Source organism: Mycena indigotica, assembly GCF_014461135.1.
Source record: "Mycena indigotica strain 171206Taipei chromosome Unknown Mind.scaff0001, whole genome shotgun sequence".
Taxonomy (NCBI): Eukaryota; Fungi; Basidiomycota; class Agaricomycetes; order Agaricales; family Mycenaceae; genus Mycena; species Mycena indigotica.
The window spans coordinates 6,466,676-6,487,624 of NW_023503000.1; the positions used below are offsets into that span (position 1 = coordinate 6,466,676).

The 20,949-nt window shown below is 54.5% G+C and overlaps 2 protein-coding genes across 2 annotated transcripts; both read left to right on the forward strand.

The window, feature by feature from the left end:
• Nucleotides 1-8,856: 8,856 nt before the first annotated feature.
• Nucleotides 8,857-10,184, forward strand: MIND_00178300 (uncharacterized protein; the record flags this gene model as incomplete). Its single annotated transcript, XM_037358698.1, has 2 exons — nt 8,857-9,177; nt 9,258-10,184. 2 exons carry the CDS (start codon nt 8,857-8,859, stop codon nt 10,182-10,184), a joined length of 1,248 nt encoding a protein of 415 aa, XP_037226608.1.
• Nucleotides 10,185-17,477: 7,293 nt separating this feature from the next.
• Nucleotides 17,478-18,772, forward strand: MIND_00178400 (uncharacterized protein; the record flags this gene model as incomplete). The annotated part of the gene is made up of 3 exons (XM_037358699.1): nt 17,478-17,847; nt 17,894-18,206; nt 18,256-18,772. 3 exons carry the CDS (start codon nt 17,478-17,480, stop codon nt 18,770-18,772), a joined length of 1,200 nt encoding a protein of 399 aa, XP_037226609.1.
• Between the last annotated feature and the right edge of the window lie 2,177 nt (nt 18,773-20,949).

The window sequence follows — 20,949 nt, forward strand, 5'->3', positions numbered from 1 at the left end:
GGACCCAATCATCGTAGTTTATGGTGCCGAGTAAATGTGGATTTCCGTATGGATTGCTATGACTCCATGGAGTCGAATAAGTCGATGGGAAATTTGAGCCCATATACGCTGGGTTTGGGCCCGGGATGGCACCCTGCCTTGGGGCATAAGCAGTTGAACCTGAAGGCACACCAATGTGCCATTGATGCACAAGATGCCAGTGGCTCGACCCGGGGGGCAGCGAGCCCGGCACCGTTCCCATGTGCCATCGTTGCCCGCTATCACCAGCAACGTATACGTAGTACGCCGATGTATACGGTGGCGGAATATGGCTGGCGACACCCATTGCGGTTGGGTCATAAACAGTTGAACCTGCAGGCATGCGGTTGTCCACAAGATGGCCCGGCTCCAGGGGCAGCGACCGCGGGACCGTTTGGATGGACCATCCTTGCCCGCCACCAGTAGCCAAGTACGCCGATGTATCATGTGGCGGAATATGTCTGACATGGCTGGTAGCACCCGTTGCAATTCCAGGTCCAAAAACTCCGTTGTATGGCACTGGGTAGTAATTACTACCAGTAGTATATGCCGATGGTGGTGCCTCTACCAAGCGACGCGCCGGCGTCAGGGTAGCTTGGACCGGATAAGGACTACCCCAAGGGGCAATAGTCAGCTAACACGATACATGAATTGAAGATGCCTGCCTACGTTTGTATCCTGTCGGCGATTGGACGGAAATATGGTCCGGGCCACTGGTTGAAGTCCCGCGGAGGCCTTCCCTGCACAAGCGTGCTAGTACTGTCCAGAGAATGCTGTAAGCAGACGAAAGATGCCATGCACAACAGATGAAGATACATGCCTGGAGTTTATTCCCCATATTTCAAGCTGCGACGTATCATGTACCGCTGAAGTTGAGAGCCGACGATGACGTCTGCGGTGTGGCCAAGTTTCCAGTGACTGAGAATCCGAGTCCGAGTCCGAGTCAGCGTCGGAACTTGGCGAGTCACGGCTACTAGTAGTAGTGGTCCTATCGGTGGTCGACGTCGCCATCGCGTGTTCGATTTGCTGTTGGCGGTGAGCGGACGGCGAGCCTAAGACGAGACCCAAACTTGATTGGTTGCGTTCAAGTTCTAGTAGGGACTCGGCAGACAGCGAATGCGGCGACTCGGATCGGTATGGCGGCGTTGTCCACGGAGGATATCGATGGATGTTGTCGCCGTCGCTGGTAGTCTGATCATGAATTGCAGTAGTAGAGACATCAGCGTCAACCGAGTGCTCAGGCTCATGCGTTGCAGCAGACCCCATCGGAAACGTGTAATTGCGGATAGCGCCCTCTAGCTGTGAATATAACGGCGACAACACCCCCGATTGTCCGGGGTTGTTGAAGTCGTTGGGGAGTGGATATGTGTAGTATTGATTGAGCCCGCTAGGGGTCACAGTGGCCGGCTGACCGTTGAGCGGAGGGCTTGTAAACCGAGAGAGATCGGCCAGGGTCCCAGATTGTTGAGGACCCGTCGCACCCAAGGGTGATAAAAGCTGCTGAGCAGCCTGAGCTCCACGAGTAACGCCACCAGGAGCCTCCTCAATGCTTGCCTGGGGACTCGGAACAGGCCTAACATGGCTCGCGGCAGCAGGCCTTCTCCCAGCTAAGGACCTCTGACTCCGTGTATTGCTCTGGGGAGAACTCGTCGACATGACTCCGACTCAGCGGTGGGTGAGGAAAGACGGAATATGCTGTCTGCTTTTATAGTCCTTCGGGCCGCGTGTGGCACTTCCGTTGGACCCACAAGTGGGGGCAGGGTGACTAGGTACAAGTCATTTCGGCGTGGAATCTTGATTGTGGGTGGTGGACAAATATGAGGAATGGACGGCTTGACTCGTCGCTCGTGAGATCTTGAGAAAGACACTAGAAACTCGTAGAAGTTTTCGGCGTTTGTGAAGATGTGAAGATTGACTGCGGACGCGAGCTAGCATCTCGTCGTAGTCCGTGTATCTTGTTGAGCCGCCCGTACCAGTAGCACGCGTTTTGTGAAGTTACAAGGAGCGAGTGGAAGAACAGTTACAAGACGCGCCTGTGACATAACGCCACCTCTTCAATTGTCTTTCCATATTCCCCACACGCAATCAGTGCTGGTGGAAAGAAACCTTTCGAGGAACAACGAGCCAACAACGGCCCGGGCGAGCGTCGTATCGTCGGGTCCTGGTAACGATGCGGATCAGATTGGTCGTTTTCCCCTCTTCCCTTCACCATCACCGCCATTGTCATCCGCCTCCCTCCCTCCGCCGCTTGCGGTGCGCCACACTCACAGCCCGCGCCATGCACGTCGTATCACGACTCGGAATCAAAGGTCGTGGCGCGGTAGCTGGACGGGGAGATAGACGAAGCAACGTGCGCTTTCGCTCATTTTGGCTCGTATTCGCGGCTGACTTCTGGCGTAGCATCCTGTACCCGCAGCTCTATGCTCGGGCTACCCTGTCATCAAAAGGACCTGCACACCCACCGACGGGGCAATTTCGCCACAGGATGGGCTACCACGAGAGGACGAAGGAGGTTTGCAGCGACCATCGTGGGGGCGGGACTGTAATGGGAGAAGCTTGACGAGGAGTGGCTTTGGAGCCTGCGGTCAACGGGGAGGTCCCGATTCAGGTGCATAAATAGCAGCCCTCTCTTCGCTTGACGTTGCTGAGGCTTCCGCCACAGAGGCCAGCTCGCAGAAACTCTTTGCTCTTGCCGATTTTCTTCCCCGCTACCACAACAACGACCCCGACTGTATCTGCAAGCCCAACTACTGTGGCGACCAAGTGGCGACTTTACCCGCGCAGGCAGGTCTGCAGTCGGCAACGGGTATGAGTGTAGCTTGTCCCTAGAGGAATGGTATGTCTGCTATCTCTATCTTTCCCCCGACTCGTTTTCCGACCTCAATCACATATTCAGTACCCATGGCTTTTGAAGCAGAGTCGCGCCACTGTCCGAAGTCGAGCCCACTGCAACTTGAGAGGGAGGAATGCTGGTGAGTCAAAGATCCGCTCTCGTGTGCCAAACAACTCATATTCCTCTCTCTCAAAGCCGACAACGGCTTTTTTTTTTTTACTCACTCCAAAATCTCCATCTCAACCTTCCCCACCCCTCCTTCCGTCGCCAGCTCCATTGAAGCTTCCCGCTCACTGCAAACGGCACTGCCCATCCCGGCCTACTTACCTCGCGCAACAACTCTGTGCACAGACACGCTCCGACAGCCAATGAATGGGCTTCGTTCTCTCGCTCGCGTCCGCATGCAGCACATGCTCTTCGCCACCAAATGCTCGCCTTTCTCAACTCCGCTTTCCCTGTGTGGACTTACGTTCCGCGGCCATTTACGATGCATTCGCGCGAACAAGCCTGGCGCGTCGTCGACTCCCTCTCCGGTCTTTTCCCCCGCGCTGACGGTCACGTGCTCATCACTCCTTTGAAGACGACGATAAAACTCTGCTACTTCCTCTCTTATGGCTCCATCGACCATATCTCGTGCTGTACGACCGTCTACGGATGCGATATATGTTGTGTCTCTTGGGCATGGCGGGGAGAACGCCTTTGGATAACGCGCTTTTGCTCGCAAATGGACTTTGTCGTGTGCGTGGTCGCGAAGTTTGGAACAGGTGGCGGGACGATTGGATGTGTTTGGCTAACGAGATTTCGATTTGAAGTCGCTGGTGGGTGTGTACCCTGTGGTTGTTGCGGGACAGGTGCGTGTTTTTGTCCATATAGGCTCTCCGAAGTAACTGAAAAGTCCTTTTACTAGTAAGCACTCTTGTCAACTTGCTGACAAACGGGCGCGTATGGGCAGACACGTTGGCGGTTGTTGCTGCTGTAGACAGCCAATGACGCGCGGATGGGTGGATAGTGGGTGTGGTTTTACGAGCTTGTGTCCCGCTACTAGTAACAAGCGTCTTCAAGTCGAGCCCTTTTCACTTGTGTGCAAGTCTCGCCGCAACATACCATCTATACAGCTAAGCTGCTCAGGCCCCTACGGTCAACCCTCGAACATGAATAAGACAGATAGTTGCCGCAAACATCAGTGCTCTCTATAAATTGACTAAAACCGGCCCAAATCATTGCTCCAGATATGTTTGGCCTCTGCCATACCAGCCGCCACCCAGGCCCATTTTCAAGTCGGCTCTCGACTCTCTGTGTCGTCAATGTCGTGATTACGCCACTTCAGGCAAACATGTTGGCGAGACTCATTGTGGACGAGGGGGGGTCCGCGGAGTAGATTTGGAGTTGTGGATAGAGAGGAATGAGGTCGATGTGGTTTTGAAGCTCTTTTGCGTCATGGGCTTGCTGCAGATCAGTACTAGTCGGAAGTCCAGACCGTGACCACGACGAAACAGATGGAGGCCTCACACTTGCTCGTCACCTTCAAGTTTACCTCTCCCGCAGAAATTTCATGCGACGCCAATTGACTGGCGCCGCCGTATACCCTACTTACTTCGTTTCTAGGCAGAGCACTATGTCTCTACATGTCTAATACCATCATTGTGTTTCCCGCATCTCCTCCAAAAGTTGACGTCTATGTTGGAATAATAACTACTAGTATTGGGTCTCTATTAGAAGCACAAACTGATTGTTCTTCTCCCACTCCCTGAATTCGGCTTGCAGGTCTTCGCCCAGAGGACACTGGACGCCTGTTGTGAGTTTCAAACTGAGATGGAAGAGATATGCTGAGTGGATTGCATCTAGATGCAGCTTCCTACACTGTGCAAACTTCTTCAAGACTCCCTCCGTGAAGGCGAAACGACCAGCGAGTGAAAATAAACCAAGGCGGGGCACCAGTGCCGGACCGTGAGCGACACGGTCATTGCCCGGACGCGTACAGTGTGAGGCGTGCCAACAGCTCATCCGTTACGAGTGGCGGAAGGTCAGCCTGAGTCTCGTACGAGTCTACAAGGTACAAGTCCTCCAGAACTTCAAGTTGTGCGAGAATATTGCAGAGGTCGCTTGTCGCTAAAGGTAGGTCGATACTGAGGGATGATAGAGATTGTCCGAGCTCCGAACGCTGGACGAAGCTGCAGAATTCCGCTTGGTTCCAACATGGGTGGATCGTTGTCACCGGTGAATGTTCCTTCAGTATCAATCGCGTCAGCTCGGGAAAGCAGAGCGAAGCGAGCACGCGTCCCAGACTGTGGGTGGTATCTGGGATGTCCGCTGTCCGAACCCGCAGCGTCAGCAGCTTACTCGCCACCCTTTGCGGCTGTATCAGCGCCGTCGGCGGGTTGTTATTCAGCCCAAGATATAAGTCCAGCAGTAATGTGCTGCCAGATGGAAGGCTGTCCAGGCGCAAAAAGCGGAGATGGGCCGGATCGAAGGCCGTCTTATGCGTGTAGAACGAGAAGTGTTGCAATTGGCTCCATGGGAGTGCAACGATGCAATTTGCCAGTCCGGTATACACCACCGTTTGTAGCCGCGGGGCATTCGAGAAATAGTCGAATGCAGGGGATGGTGGCGACGGCCAATAGTCAGGGGTGGTAATCTCCAAAAATTCTAGGCAGTCCAAACGGTTTTGGATAGGAGCGAGCAGCGTCACTGTCTTGGCATTGAAATCCAGAGTAATGTCCTTCCACCGGGGTGATTGCTTTATGAGTGACTCTAGCAAGCGACGAAGATGTGTGTATCTAGCACCATCCGTCCAGATGGAGGCCCACGTTGCTTTGACTTGTAAAATCAGCGGATATTGACCGCCTCGAGACGAAGCCGTTTCAACCAAGTTCAACGATGTTTGCAATACAGCCATTGACGTGGTCAAAAGACGGCCATTGACAACAAGCTGGCTCCAAAGACTTGGCGTTGCTAGTGCTACTTCCCGCCAGCGCAAGGAAACCTGGGGGGAATCAGCGCTTGCCGATGTCACTCATGAGATGAAGATTGAACTCACTTGCACGAGAGAGTGAAGGTTTGGATTAACCACCTTCCTCAATGCCTCTCGAGGGTCTATGATTGCCTCCATAGTGTCGCACATCTCCGCAGGCGACACGAGTACACATAGCTCAAAGATGTAGGCTAGAATCTCGATTGGAAGGAAGCGGATAGGCGACGTCAGGAGGTTTTTGCACTGAGTTTGGTATAACACAGCTTGGGCGCGTTCCTCTTTGGCCGTCTGAACGAGTCCTTCGAGCAGAGCAAGGTGAGCGTCATACCCGGCAATAGTCGCAGCCACAGCCTCGAGTTTGGCAGGAATATCCGGAGGAGTTGGCAGATTCAAGCGGGTTATGGAACGGAGGTTTTCGATTTGGGAGGCAGAAGGCAGGCCGAGCGCCTCCCGGGCGGAACGAACAGACAAAGCAGTTTGTCATGGCGGTTAATGGTAAAAGTGTGATCCGTGACACATTCTTCTTCCGCACCTCCACCACAGCCCTTCCGGCCCCGAGAACCCGTCCATCCCTTCTCCTTGACTCATATACTCATCGTACACCAGCTACGCGAGCAGCTAGGTGCGTTTCACGGTTCGCCACGCGAGGTTTAGCTGACTTTGCTCCGCCTCAGCAGACTCTCTTTCTCGCTTATGCTGAGCGGCACTACTGCCCCGACCAGCGGCGGGCGCAAGCTGTTGGGCGACGAGAACTTAGTGTGACATGGCTGGATTGTGGATTGCTGGTGTTAATGGTGCGTCAAAGCACGATCTTGTCTTCCTTTTTTTTTGCTGACACTCTTTCTGCACAGATTCCCTTCAAATCCCCGTCCGATGACTACAACGGGGACAGCACATTCAATATCGCCAACTTACGAGTCCTGCGCTGCCAGGAAATACTCGCGGGTCCCACGACAACGACCGGGAAACAAGCTCCAGCTACGACTGGGTATGGCAGAGAGGAGAGAAACTCTCTCTGAAACGGCCAGCGTTGGTGCGTCTAGCATCCTTATCGCAACTGCCAGTAGTCTTACTATGCTTTTAGGCAGACTGGAAAGCGCCAGCGCTATAGCCTCCTGGTAGCACATCCACCAGGCACGAGCAACATTACCGTGTCTGGTGCCTCGTCATATTCCCTCCTCTGTCCTGTCGACACCTTTGCGTCCGTCTTTCCTGCAATACGGTCTGGAAGAGGCGCTGTTTTCCTTGAAAAGAGGACTATTTTCGCCCATTGCCCCCAAATGATGACCGTCGCGACAACCCAGTCCAATACCATACTTCGCCCATATACAACACCCACTCGTTTCTCCAAATCTGCGCAAGCCCAACTCCTGCTTTTCGGGTCATTTGCAGAGCCTATCCCTGCTTTGACGACACCTTTTTGTCGACTTTGAAGTCGCATGGCCTACGCCTCTAACGACTGCATCCCATGGCTCATTCGACATCATTTGCGCTGCTCAATCACTTTCAGGTACCGCAATCGGCGAGAAGGGTCTCGTTGACGCCGTTTTCGATAACGATGACGTTTGCACTAGTATCGACTTTGCTTCCATCTTGCAAGCAACGACTACCCCAGAATTTTTCTCTCGATAGCCCTTTGCATATACCCTCGTCCATCCCCCGCGTCATCCCTCTACGGTCGTGTTCGACATGGTTCGTGCAAGTACACCATCGCTCCCTTCTAAATGCGCTTTCTATTACAAGCTATCATGATGTAGGCATGTGTAGCATAGCAAACAACGATGAAAACAAGTGGAACGACTAATGAGGAAGAAAAACTTGGGGATGGATGAGAAGAGGAGTATCGAAAGGAAGTAGTGCGAGTAGCCGAGGTCATCGTCAGATACAAAATGGCATGTCAGGAGACTTTGCAACTTTTCGCCTCCGTGAGCTGACAGGATAACGCGGTGCCCAGTGCGCACCGTGGCCGCCAGAAGCGACCAGCGGTGTCCGCAGGGATAGCATCGTTCCTCGGAGTCCACGCTGGGCGTCGTTTGCGGAGCACGGGTCTTGGGCGCAAGCAAGCCGAGATTGCAGAAGAAGCGAAGGAGAAGTGGACAGGAAGGAGGCAAGGTCTGGGATAGGGATATTGGCGTTTGCGGGCGGTAAGGATGTGGTGTGGTGTCGCCGCTCAATGCTGGACTGGAGAATTTGCTCTTCGATTTCACCCTTCCCGGCGTCGCCCCGAGCTGCTACCATGATGGTCGCTGCGCTGTGTTATGGCGAAGGCAGCAAAGCGGGCGACGTCGTGGATATAGAGCTCGTCGTCGTGAGCGGCGTTAACGATGGTTGGGGTGTCGCAATGATGAGCGGCCATTGCAGCTCGCCTTTGAGTGGATCCAGCCGTCGCTGCCAAGGAGGGCTCGCAGTGGTGAGTGAGCTGCGGCAGCCATAAGTGCAGGCGAAACGCCGGTGACTGTCATCGTGGTCGGTCACCCATCTTCATCGTCAATTTGGTGGGGGACAGGTTGCCCACAAGGGCTGCAGTTCTGCGTATAGACCTGGGGCTCGCCGTTGGCGACATAGAGCTCGGCCGGCGGGCGAGGGATGTCTGGGTAGGTAGTTTCCCATTTGTCGTGGTCTTTCCAAAATGTCAGCATGGAATGTGAATGCAGAGCTCAACAACGCACTTGACGTGCGCCCTCGCGCCCTTCCCTGCGCCCAGTACGTTTCCTCCAATGCTCACTTCAGTGCTGGCTGCCGACAGAACGACCACAAGGCTTTCGCCTCTGTAACTCCGTCAGCACGGCTCCCCAGAATCCCAGATCCGCCTGGGCAAAGACGGCCACGCACGATGATCGCGCGAGGCTGCGGATTCTCCACGGCCGCGTGCATTGGGGCGGATAACGTGGTCGACGGAGGAGATGTCTTGACGGTGGTGGTGCTGAAGAGAAAGTGTCACAGCATCTCTTGCTTGATTCGGAACGACCACTTCAAGTTACCGCTCTGACATCCGACTGAAGCGCACAATGTTGGCGGCGCTGACAAGCCTCAAATGCTGTCTTCATGCTGTCGTGGCAGCATCATGCTGTTTCTTCTCGCCGTCCTCTCGTCGACCCGCGCTCAGCTTGGGGCCTTTCGCCGCTCCGCTTTGCAAGATGATCTCGAATGCACCGACATAAACGACTGCAGGCGGCTCTTCGACATCGTCTGGGGCTGTCTGGTGACGATCTTTCTCTGTATATGGGTCTCCGTCCACCCAAATGTCCCGCCTCCCCGTCTCGCGCGACCACAGAATGCAGCTGGGTTTTTGAAGCTGGCTGAAATGGCAGGTTGTCGGCAAGAATGGGCCGCTGCTGCGTCGGCTGAAGCTCATGTCGGTGGCACTCATTGCGCCTGAGCTCATTCTTGGCTTTGCGGCCAGACAATGCTTGATGGCGCGGTCTTTCTCACAAGGTGTGGCTCGAATTTGCTCTCCTTCAAGTGTTGACCCCTCCTTTAGACTACGGGGTCTCGCTGACCCATGGCTTCTTCATCGTTATGGGCGGCTTTGTCGATGTTGATGAACATCCTATTGTGACGAAGGAGCAACTGTCGACACCAAATGTGGTGCAAGAAATCCACGCCGTCAAAGAGTCCGACATCGATGACAAGAGCAAAGGGGACCTGTTCTCGAAAGGCATTGCCCTTTGTCAAGGGCTTTGGTTTATCGCTCAGTGCATCGCACGAAGGCTGCAGCGGCTCCCTCTAACGTCGCTCGAAGTGGCCACATTGTCATTCGCGGTGCTCAACGCGCTGACCTGGCTATTCTGGCTCGGTAAGCCGCTCGATGTGCGCAATCAAATCAAGCTTCCGGTCCGCACCAGCCCCCCAAACCACACCGCCAGCCCTCCGTACCCCGCCAGCGCCTCGTGGCTCGACCGCTTCCTCAGTGTATTCGGAAACGCCTACCACGAGGCCGACTACGATCCCCTGTCCAACACGGCGGTTCCCACGTTCTGGTGCACCACCGTTTCCAATTACATCGACATCCGCAGCTCCACGCGGGCGCATTGGCTGTCGTGGACGCTCACGGACGCGATCCCGTTCTTGTCCGGGACGCTGTTTGGCGGCATCCACTGCCTCGCGTGGCGCGCCGCGTTCCCTTCCCCTGCCGAAATGTGGCTCTGGCGTAGCTCCGCGCTGGTACTAACTGTGGCACCCCCGGTCTTCCTCGCGGCCTCGCTACTGTATACCATTTCTCCGGAGGGCATGCTGGGCTTTGTCGGTGTGTATTCGGTTGCACGGGGCATCCTCCTGGTGTTGCCGTTGTCCGCGCTGCGACTGCTCCCACTGGAGGCATTCAGAGATGTAGATTGGAGTGTCTATATTCCCCACTTGTAGTTGATGGTCATGATAACTTTACTGGAAAAATACTCCAAAAATTCATTGTTTATTCAAGTCTCTTCCGACGTGTCTGAACATATCGTTCTGCTACCTCATTCGTAGTCTTTCCCAAGCCCATATCTGTCCACACTTTCTGATTCAACACACGCAACAGATATCTGAGCAAGTCCTTCAAGTTGTACTGGCATACAATCCTGATTCATACCTACTACGTTGGTAGATTTGTTGCCTGTTGGATTCCTCGCTCTTTCCCTCCCTCTGTGAATCGTTGCCGCTGCCGCCGGCATTCTTGCGTTGATTTCCGCGCCACGTTCAAGTTAGCATCGGCACTGGCTTTCAACGGGCCAGCAGCCAGTTGAAGTTGTTGCGAAAGAAGGAGGAGTCGTTATCACTTGATGCCTCCATGCCTGTGTAAACCAGTGCGAAATACTCCTCTGCTCCCTTCCGGTTATTGCATGTCACAAACCAAGAGCGCAATGCAATGCGCGAACTGATTCCCTGCACTATGAATTTTCTCGGAGTCTCCTTGGGTGTCGCCGAAACAAGGAGCACTAGCATGTTCAAGGAATGAATGAATTCGTTGATCGTCGACAAGGCAAGGCGGAGCTGCAGGCTGCGGTTCAGATTCACATTTTCTTCAGCAGCGCCTGCGGGAGGAATATTCCCGGTTGGCTCAACAGCTTCAAAGACGACGGTCCGGAGCCGCGCAAGAGGAATGTTGGTCTGGACACAGGGCGGGTCATGGTCTTGGTCTTCGAACGAGGCACGTCGTTCCTTCGTCCATTGGCGGGCCCGGCGACATAGCTCTGCGGCCAACGGGAAACCAGTGGAGAGTTCGTCTCGGATCCGCAGCTCATGCAGGCCCGGTAGGCCGCCCAGGATGATGCCGAGGAGCGTGGAGTCGTCAGAGATGATGTGATCCAAGCAAAGCACGGTGACGCTAGCAAAGTGCCCCGAGGCAATGGGCCAATGGCGTGCTGCACGGTAGGAATGCGATCCAAATTGAGAGCAAGGGGGCCGTGGAAAGAAAGACGCTCGAGGACGGGCGGCACGACGAGTCGGTGCCGAGTCCTAAAAAGGACTTCCCAACTTGAATTTGGCGACTTGCAGTCAACGGTAAGGTAAGTAAGTGCGTGCAGTCGCGGAAGACTGGCGATTGCAGTGCCTGCGTCCAGCTGGACTGATCCCAACGGTTCAGAAAAGGCAAAGACCTCGATGGCATTGAGGCTGCTGAAGTCGAAAGTGGCGATGGTGCGCAATAGATTCTGACTGTTGTCGCATGCTAAGATGCGCACACGACTCCAGTCCACGTTCTTCTGGAGGCGGCGGAAGCTACTAGGACGAGGGCTGGCGAGGCGGACAAAGCGCAAAGGAGCCAGCTTGACTGCGGCAACAAGAGACTTGTTGTTGGCATCATACAGTCTGTTCTCAAAACCCAACGAGAGGGATTCCAACTGGAACGGCTTTTTTTTTTTTACTCACTCCAAAATCTCCATCTCAACCTTCCCCACCCCTCCTTCCGTCGCCAGCTCCATTGAAGCTTCCCGCTCACTGCAAACGGCACTGCCCATCCCGGCCTACTTACCTCGCGCAACAACTCTGTGCACAGACACGCTCCGACAGCCAATGAATGGGCTTCGTTCTCTCGCTCGCGTCCGCATGCAGCACATGCTCTTCGCCACCAAATGCTCGCCTTTCTCAACTCCGCTTTCCCTGTGTGGACTTACGTTCCGCGGCCATTTACGATGCATTCGCGCGAACAAGCCTGGCGCGTCGTCGACTCCCTCTCCGGTCTTTTCCCCCGCGCTGACGGTCACGTGCTCATCACTCCTTTGAAGACGACGATAAAACTCTGCTACTTCCTCTCTTATGGCTCCATCGACCATATCTCGTGCTGTACGACCGTCTACGGATGCGATATATGTTGTGTCTCTTGGGCATGGCGGGGAGAACGCCTTTGGATAACGCGCTTTTGCTCGCAAATGGACTTTGTCGTGTGCGTGGTCGCGAAGTTTGGAACAGGTGGCGGGACGATTGGATGTGTTTGGCTAACGAGATTTCGATTTGAAGTCGCTGGTGGGTGTGTACCCTGTGGTTGTTGCGGGACAGGTGCGTGTTTTTGTCCATATAGGCTCTCCGAAGTAACTGAAAAGTCCTTTTACTAGTAAGCACTCTTGTCAACTTGCTGACAAACGGGCGCGTATGGGCAGACACGTTGGCGGTTGTTGCTGCTGTAGACAGCCAATGACGCGCGGATGGGTGGATAGTGGGTGTGGTTTTACGAGCTTGTGTCCCGCTACTAGTAACAAGCGTCTTCAAGTCGAGCCCTTTTCACTTGTGTGCAAGTCTCGCCGCAACATACCATCTATACAGCTAAGCTGCTCAGGCCCCTACGGTCAACCCTCGAACATGAATAAGACAGATAGTTGCCGCAAACATCAGTGCTCTCTATAAATTGACTAAAACCGGCCCAAATCATTGCTCCAGATATGTTTGGCCTCTGCCATACCAGCCGCCACCCAGGCCCATTTTCAAGTCGGCTCTCGACTCTCTGTGTCGTCAATGTCGTGATTACGCCACTTCAGGCAAACATGTTGGCGAGACTCATTGTGGACGAGGGGGGGTCCGCGGAGTAGATTTGGAGTTGTGGATAGAGAGGAATGAGGTCGATGTGGTTTTGAAGCTCTTTTGCGTCATGGGCTTGCTGCAGATCAGTACTAGTCGGAAGTCCAGACCGTGACCACGACGAAACAGATGGAGGCCTCACACTTGCTCGTCACCTTCAAGTTTACCTCTCCCGCAGAAATTTCATGCGACGCCAATTGACTGGCGCCGCCGTATACCTACTTACTTCGTTTCTAGGCAGAGCACTATGTCTCTACATGTCTAATACCATCATTGTGTTTCCCGCATCTCCTCCAAAAGTTGACGTCTATGTTGGAATAATAACTACTAGTATTGGGTCTCTATTAGAAGCACAAACTGATTGTTCTTCTCCCACTCCCTGAATTCGGCTTGCAGGTCTTCGCCCAGAGGACACTGGACGCCTGTTGTGAGTTTCAAACTGAGATGGAAGAGATATGCTGAGTGGATTGCATCTAGATGCAGCTTCCTACACTGTGCAAACTTCTTCAAGACTCCCTCCGTGAAGGCGAAACGACCAGCGAGTGAAAATAAACCAAGGCGGGGCACCAGTGCCGGACCGTGAGCGACACGGTCATTGCCCGGACGTACAGTGTGAGGCGTGCCAACAGCTCATCCGTTACGAGTGGCGGAAGGTCAGCCTGAGTCTCGCAGCGAGTCTACAAGGTACAAGTCCTCCAGAACTTCAAGTTGTGCGAGAATATTGCAGAGGTCGCTTGTCGCTAAAGGTAGGTCGATACTGAGGGATGATAGAGATTGTCCGAGCTCCGAACGCTGGACGAAGCTGCAGAATTCCGCTTGGTTCCAACATGGGTGGATCGTTGTCACCGGTGAATGTTCCTTCAGTATCAATCGCGTCAGCTCGGGAAAGCAGAGCGAAGCGAGCCACGCGTCCCAGACTGTGGGTGGTATCTGGGATGTCCGCTGTCCGAACCCGCAGCGTCAGCAGCTTACTCGCCACCCTTTGCGGCTGTATCAGCGCCGTCGGCGGGTTGTTATTCAGCCCAAGATATAAGTCCAGCAGTAATGTGCTGCCAGATGGAAGGCTGTCCAGGCGCAAAAAGCGGAGATGGGCCGGATCGAAGGCCGTCTTATGCGTGTAGAACGAGAAGTGTTGCAATTGGCTCCATGGGAGTGCAACGATGCAATTTGCCAGTCCGGTATACACCACCGTTTGTAGCAGCGGGGCATTCGAGAAATAGTCGAATGCAGGGGATGGTGGCGACGGCCAATAGTCAGGGGTGGTAATCTCCAAAAATTCTAGGCAGTCCAAACGGTTTTGGATAGGAGCGAGCAGCGTCACTGTCTTGGCATTGAAATCCAGAGTAATGTCCTTCCACCGGGGTGATTGCTTTATGAGTGACTCTAGCAAGCGACGAAGATGTGTGTATCTAGCACCATCCGTCCAGATGGAGGCCCACGTTGCTTTGACTTGTAAAATCAGCGGATATTGACCGCCTCGAGACGAAGCCGTTTCAACCAAGTTCAACGATGTTTGCAATACAGCCATTGACGTGGTCAAAAGACGGCCATTGACAACAAGCTGGCTCCAAAGACTTGGCGTTGCTAGTGCTACTTCCCGCCAGCGCAAGGAAACCTGGGGGGAATCAGCGCTTGCCGATGTCACTCATGAGATGAAGATTGAACTCACTTGCACGAGAGAGTGAAGGTTTGGATTAACCACCTTCCTCAATGCCTCTCGAGGGTCTATGATTGCCTCCATAGTGTCGCACATCTCCGCAGGCGACACGAGTACACATAGCTCAAAGATGTAGGCTAGAATCTCGATTGGAAGGAAGCGGATAGGCGACGTCAGGAGGTTTTTGCACTGAGTTTGGTATAACACAGCTTGGGCGCGTTCCTCTTTGGCCGTCTGAACGAGTCCTTCGAGCAGAGCAAGGTGAGCGTCATACCCGGCAATAGTCGCAGCCACAGCCTCGAGTTTGGCAGGAATATCCGGAGGAGTTGGCAGATTCAAGCGGGTTATGGAACGGAGGTTTTCGATTTGGGAGGCAGAAGGCAGGCCGAGCGCCTCCGGGCGGAACGAACAGACAAAGCAGTTTGTCATGGCGGTTAATGGTAAAAGTGTGATCCGTGACACATTCTTCTTCCGCACCTCCACCACAGCCCTTCCGGCCCCGAGAACCCGTCCATCCCTTCTCCTTGACTCATATACTCATCGTACACCAGCTACGCGAGCAGCTAGGTGCGTTTCACGGTTCGCCACGCGAGGTTTAGCTGACTTTGCTCCGCCTCAGCAGACTCTCTTTCTCGCTTATGCTGAGCGGCACTACTGCCCCGACCAGCGGCGGGCGCAAGCTGTTGGGCGACGAGAACTTAGTGTGACATGGCTGGATTGTGGATTGCTGGTGTTAATGGTGCGTCAAAGCACGATCTTGTCTTCCTTTTTTTTTGCTGACACTCTTTCTGCACAGATTCCCTTCAAATCCCCGTCCGATGACTACAACGGGGACAGCACATTCAATATCGCCAACTTACGAGTCCTGCGCTGCCAGGAAATACTCGCGGGTCCCACGACAACGACCGGGAAACAAGCTCCAGCTACGACTGGGTATGGCAGAGAGGAGAGAAACTCTCTCTGAAACGGCCAGCGTTGGTGCGTCTAGCATCCTTATCGCAACTGCCAGTAGTCTTACTATGCTTTTAGGCAGACTGGAAAGCGCCAGCGCTATAGCCTCCTGGTAGCACATCCACCAGGCACGAGCAACATTACCGTGTCTGGTGCCTCGTCATATTCCCTCCTCTGTCCTGTCGACACCTTTGCGTCCGTCTTTCCTGCAATACGGTCTGGAAGAGGCGCTGTTTTCCTTGAAAAGAGGACTATTTTCGCCCATTGCCCCCAAATGATGACCGTCGCGACAACCCAGTCCAATACCATACTTCGCCCATATACAACACCCACTCGTTTCTCCAAATCTGCGCAAGCCCAACTCCTGCTTTTCGGGTCATTTGCAGAGCCTATCCCTGCTTTGACGACACCTTTTTGTCGACTTTGAAGTCGCATGGCCTACGCCTCTAACGACTGCATCCCATGGCTCATTCGACATCATTTGCGCTGCTCAATCACTTTCAGGTACCGCAATCGGCGAGAAGGGTCTCGTTGACGCCGTTTTCGATAACGATGACGTTTGCACTAGTATCGACTTTGCTTCCATCTTGCAAGCAACGACTACCCCAGAATTTTTCTCTCGATAGCCCTTTGCATATACCCTCGTCCATCCCCCCGTCATCCCTCTACGGTCGTGTTCGACATGGTTCGTGCAAGTACACCATCGCTCCCTTCTAAATGCGCTTTCTATTACAAGCTATCATGATGTAGGCATGTGTAGCATAGCAAACAACGATGAAAACAAGTGGAACGACTAATGAGGAAGAAAAACTTGGGGATGGATGAGAAGAGGAGTATCGAAAGGAAGTAGTGCGAGTAGCCGAGGTCATCGTCAGATACAAAATGGCATGTCAGGAGACTTTGCAACTTTTCGCCTCCGTGAGCTGACAGGATAACGCGGTGCCCAGTGCGCACCGTGGCCGCCAGAAGCGACCAGCGGTGTCCGCAGGGATAGCATCGTTCCTCGGAGTCCACGCTGGGCGTCGTTTGCGGAGCACGGGTCTTGGGCGCAAGCAAGCCGAGATTGCAGAAGAAGCGAAGGAGAAGTGGACAGGAAGGAGGCAAGGTCTGGGATAGGGATATTGGCGTTTGCGGGCGGTAAGGATGTGGTGTGGTGTCGCCGCTCAATGCTGGACTGGAGAATTTGCTCTTCGATTTCACCCTTCCCGGCGTCGCCCCGAGCTGCTACCATGATGGTCGCTGCGCTGTGTTATGGCGAAGGCAGCAAAGCGGGCGACGTCGTGGATATAGAGCTCGTCGTCGTGAGCGGCGTTAACGATGGTTGGGGTGTCGCAATGATGAGCGGCCATTGCAGCTCGCCTTTGAGTGGATCCAGCCGTCGCTGCCAAGGAGGGCTCGCAGTGGTGAGTGAGCTGCGGCAGCCATAAGTGCAGGCGAAACGCCGGTGACTGTCATCGTGGTCGGTCACCCATCTTCATCGTCAATTTGGTGGGGGACAGGTTGCCCACAAGGGCTGCAGTTCTGCGTATAGACCTGGGGCTCGCCGTTGGCGACATAGAGCTCGGCCGGCGGGCGAGGGATGTCTGGGTAGGTAGTTTCCCATTTGTCGTGGTCTTTCCAAAATGTCAGCATGGAATGTGAATGCAGAGCTCAACAACGCACTTGACGTGCGCCCTCGCGCCCTTCCCTGCGCCCAGTACGTTTCCTCCAATGCTCACTTCAGTGCTGGCTGCCGACAGAACGACCACAAGGCTTTCGCCTCTGTAACTCCGTCAGCACGGCTCCCCAGAATCCCAGATCCGCCTGGGCAAAGACGGCCACGCACGATGATCGCGCGAGGCTGCGGATTCTCCACGGCCGCGTGCATTGGGGCGGATAACGTGGTCGACGGAGGAGATGTCTTGACGGTGGTGGTGCTGAAGAGAAAGTGTCACAGCATCTCTTGCTTGATTCGGAACGACCACTTCAAGTTACCGCTCTGACATCCGACTGAAGCGCACAATGTTGGCGGCGCTGACAAGCCTCAAATGCTGTCTTCATGCTGTCGTGGCAGCATCATGCTGTTTCTTCTCGCCGTCCTCTCGTCGACCCGCGCTCAGCTTGGGGCCTTTCGCCGCTCCGCTTTGCAAGATGATCTCGAATGCACCGACATAAACGACTGCAGGCGGCTCTTCGACATCGTCTGGGGCTGTCTGGTGACGATCTTTCTCTGTATATGGGTCTCCGTCCACCCAAATGTCCCGCCTCCCCGTCTCGCGCGACCACAGAATGCAGCTGGGTTTCGAAGCTGGCTGAAATGGCAGGTTGTCGGCAAGAATGGGCCGCTGCTGCGTCGGCTGAAGCTCATGTCGGTGGCACTCATTGCGCCTGAGCTCATTCTTGGCTTTGCGGCCAGACAATGCTTGATGGCGCGGTCTTTCTCACAAGGTGTGGCTCGAATTTGCTCTCCTTCAAGTGTTGACCCCTCCTTTAGACTACGGGGTCTCGCTGACCCATGGCTTCTTCATCGTTATGGGCGGCTTTGTCGATGTTGATGAACATCCTATTGTGACGAAGGAGCAACTGTCGACACCAAATGTGGTGCAAGAAATCCACGCCGTCAAAGAGTCCGACATCGATGACAAGAGCAAAGGGGACCTGTTCTCGAAAGGCATTGCCCTTTGTCAAGGGCTTTGGTTTATCGCTCAGTGCATCGCACGGAGGCTGCAGCGGCTCCCTCTAACGTCGCTGAGTGGCCACATTGTCATTCGCGGTGCTCAACGCGCTGACCTGGCTATTCTGGCTCGGTAAGCCGCTCGATGTGCGCAATCAAATCAAGCTTCCGGTCCGCACCAGCCCCCCAAACCACACCGCCAGCCCTCCGTACCCCGCCAGCGCCTCGTGGCTCGACCGCTTCCTCAGTGTATTCGGAAACGCCTACCACGAGGCCGACTACGATCCCCTGTCCAACACGGCGGTTCCCACGTTCTGGTGCACCACCGTTTCCAATTACATCGACATCCGCAGCTCCACGCGGGCGCATTGGCTGTCGTGGACCCTCACGGACGCGATCCCGTTTTTGTCCGGGACGCTGTTTGGCGGCATCCACTGCCTCGCGTGGCGCGCCGCGTTCCCTTCCCCTGCCGAAATGTGGCTCTGGCGCAGCTCCGCGCTGGTACTAACTGTGGCGCCCCCGGTCTTCCTCGCGGCCTCGCTACTGTACAACATTTCTCCGGAGGGCATGCTGGGCTTTGTCGGTGTGTATTCGGTTGCGCGGGGCATCCTCCTGGTGTTGCCGTTGTCCGCGCTGCGACTGCTCCCACTGGAGGCATTCAGAGATGTAGATTGGAGTGTCTATATTCCCCACTTCTAGTTGATGGTCATGATACTAGTAACTTGAAGTTTACTGGAAAAATACTCCAAAAATTCATTGTTTATTCAAGTCTCTTCCGACGTGTCTGAACATATCGTTCTGCTACCTCATTCGTAGTCTTTCCCAAGCCCATATCTGTCCACACTTTCTGATTCAACACACGCAACATATATTTGAGCAAGTCCTCAGGAGGGCTGGCGAGGCGGACAAAGCGCAAAGGAGCCAGCTTGACTGCGGCAACGAGAGACTTGTCGTTGGCATCATAAAGTCTGTTCTCAAAACACAACGAGAGGGATTCCAACTGGGGGACGTCGCCAATGATATCCCTGAATGATATGCCGCCAATGGATGGGAGGTTCATGAGCTCCAGCGAGGCAAATCGCGCGGAGTGCTGGCCGAGTTTGAGCGTGTGGATCGCTGCGTCAAAGAAGCGCGCGGTCCAGAGCGAGACATGCAAAAGGCAGTTTTTGGAGAGCCGGAGATGTCGGGATACGGTGGCTTTCATAGCTTGATGTCTTGTTTTTGTCCAAGTAGTATATGTGAATGGTCGTCCAGAGGCCCGCGCTGGTGAGGAAGTAACAAGTTCGTTCCAAGTGCGAGAGACGAGGCGGAGGCCGTAGTGCGCGGTCATGCTTCTCTTCCAGAGGGAATTTCGCTCTGGAACACTCATGTTGATGAGCTCGCTCGAGGCCTACCACCCCGCATTCGCCAGCCTTGGATCAACTTCGTGGTGTTTGCTGTGGAATTCGAAAATGGTGCTCCAGATTTCGAGGGGAAGGTTGAAGCCTGAGGAGCGGCGATGCTTGAGAGTATCGCCTGGTGCCAGACGCGACATCGCTCAGAGAGGTGTGTTTAGGAAGGAGATTGTGGCGGCAGGAGCCAAAACGCGGATCCGGAGAGTCACTCCGGAGTCACACCATCGTGACTTCTTCCCAAACCACCACCAGCCACTGGATAGTGCCGCCCCCTCCGTATTGGAAGATGGCTCATACGGCCGCTCGCCCTTCCGTTGACCGCGATATCCGTCATCCCAGTGCGTGGCTTCTCTAGACAGTCACACAGCTTTTCTCTGACTGGACCTTCCGTCAGGCGAATCGAATCTTTCCGCTCTGTTGGTTGGAGGAGCGGAATTGGGAGAAGGCGGTGTGTGCACAGCTTCTGTGGCGGCCATGGACTGGCTGACTGCAGGGAAAGGTGCGTCATCCAGTTTACTTTCTTTCGGGTCTGTGCTGACCCACATTCAAGTAGCGCCACAATTCTCAGGCTTATCCCTCACGGCCTACTGGCGCGCCCCTCATACCCATCTCTCAGACCTATACACAACGCCTGTTCATCCCCTTCGACAAGCATACCACCCTTAACTTTCTGCGCTAGATGTCCCGCGCCGCCAGCCGGTGGAGATGGCGAATGACTGAGGAACTAGACGATGGATGGTGTCGAATCTCCTTTCGTTAATGTGGTGCGTCTTTTGGTCGCCTCGCCACTGAATCGCGCCATTGACTCCCTTTTTTCTGCTCTCAGTTCATCGTGCCCAATGACACGATGGGTTTTTCGGAGGAAAGGGTGGATGCGGAGTAGCTAGTCGTTACGACTACTAAGGACGTTGTCGCAGCAGCGTATTCTAGCACAAGTACGCTTCCCTCCCTCTCTCCATACGCGACTCTTGCTGATCCGCTTGTTCTTCTAGCCTCATTTTTTTTTCGTGCGGAGCTTACGGCGGGAATCCTGCATAAGACGGAGAAGGCGCTGGAACGGACTGGGTGTGTGTAGTGAGGATGACTGCTGGTGCGTGAAGCTGCACTTTTCTATCACCACGTTTCGCTGACTCCTCCTGCCCAGATTACACGACCGCGGCTTAGCCAGGCGATTGGTTTTGTGCGGGGACTGGTTCGGGAGGTCGACATGCACAAGCTTGCAAGGACATCGCTTGGAGATGAGACAACGAGCACAACGTTCATTCGCTGCTTGTCCACCATCGACAAGCACTTCTCTCGATAAATCTCCTTGCGGGTTATCCTGCGAGAATCTCGGCAACAGGGAGGATACTAGTAGAGAAATCAAAGGTCTCGTCATCGAGCGAGGAGCTGGGAATAGCCGGTAAGCACTCTATCGACCACCGCCAGATACTAAGTGTCCGTTTCAGTGGCAATATTCATGCAACACTACTGATACGACAC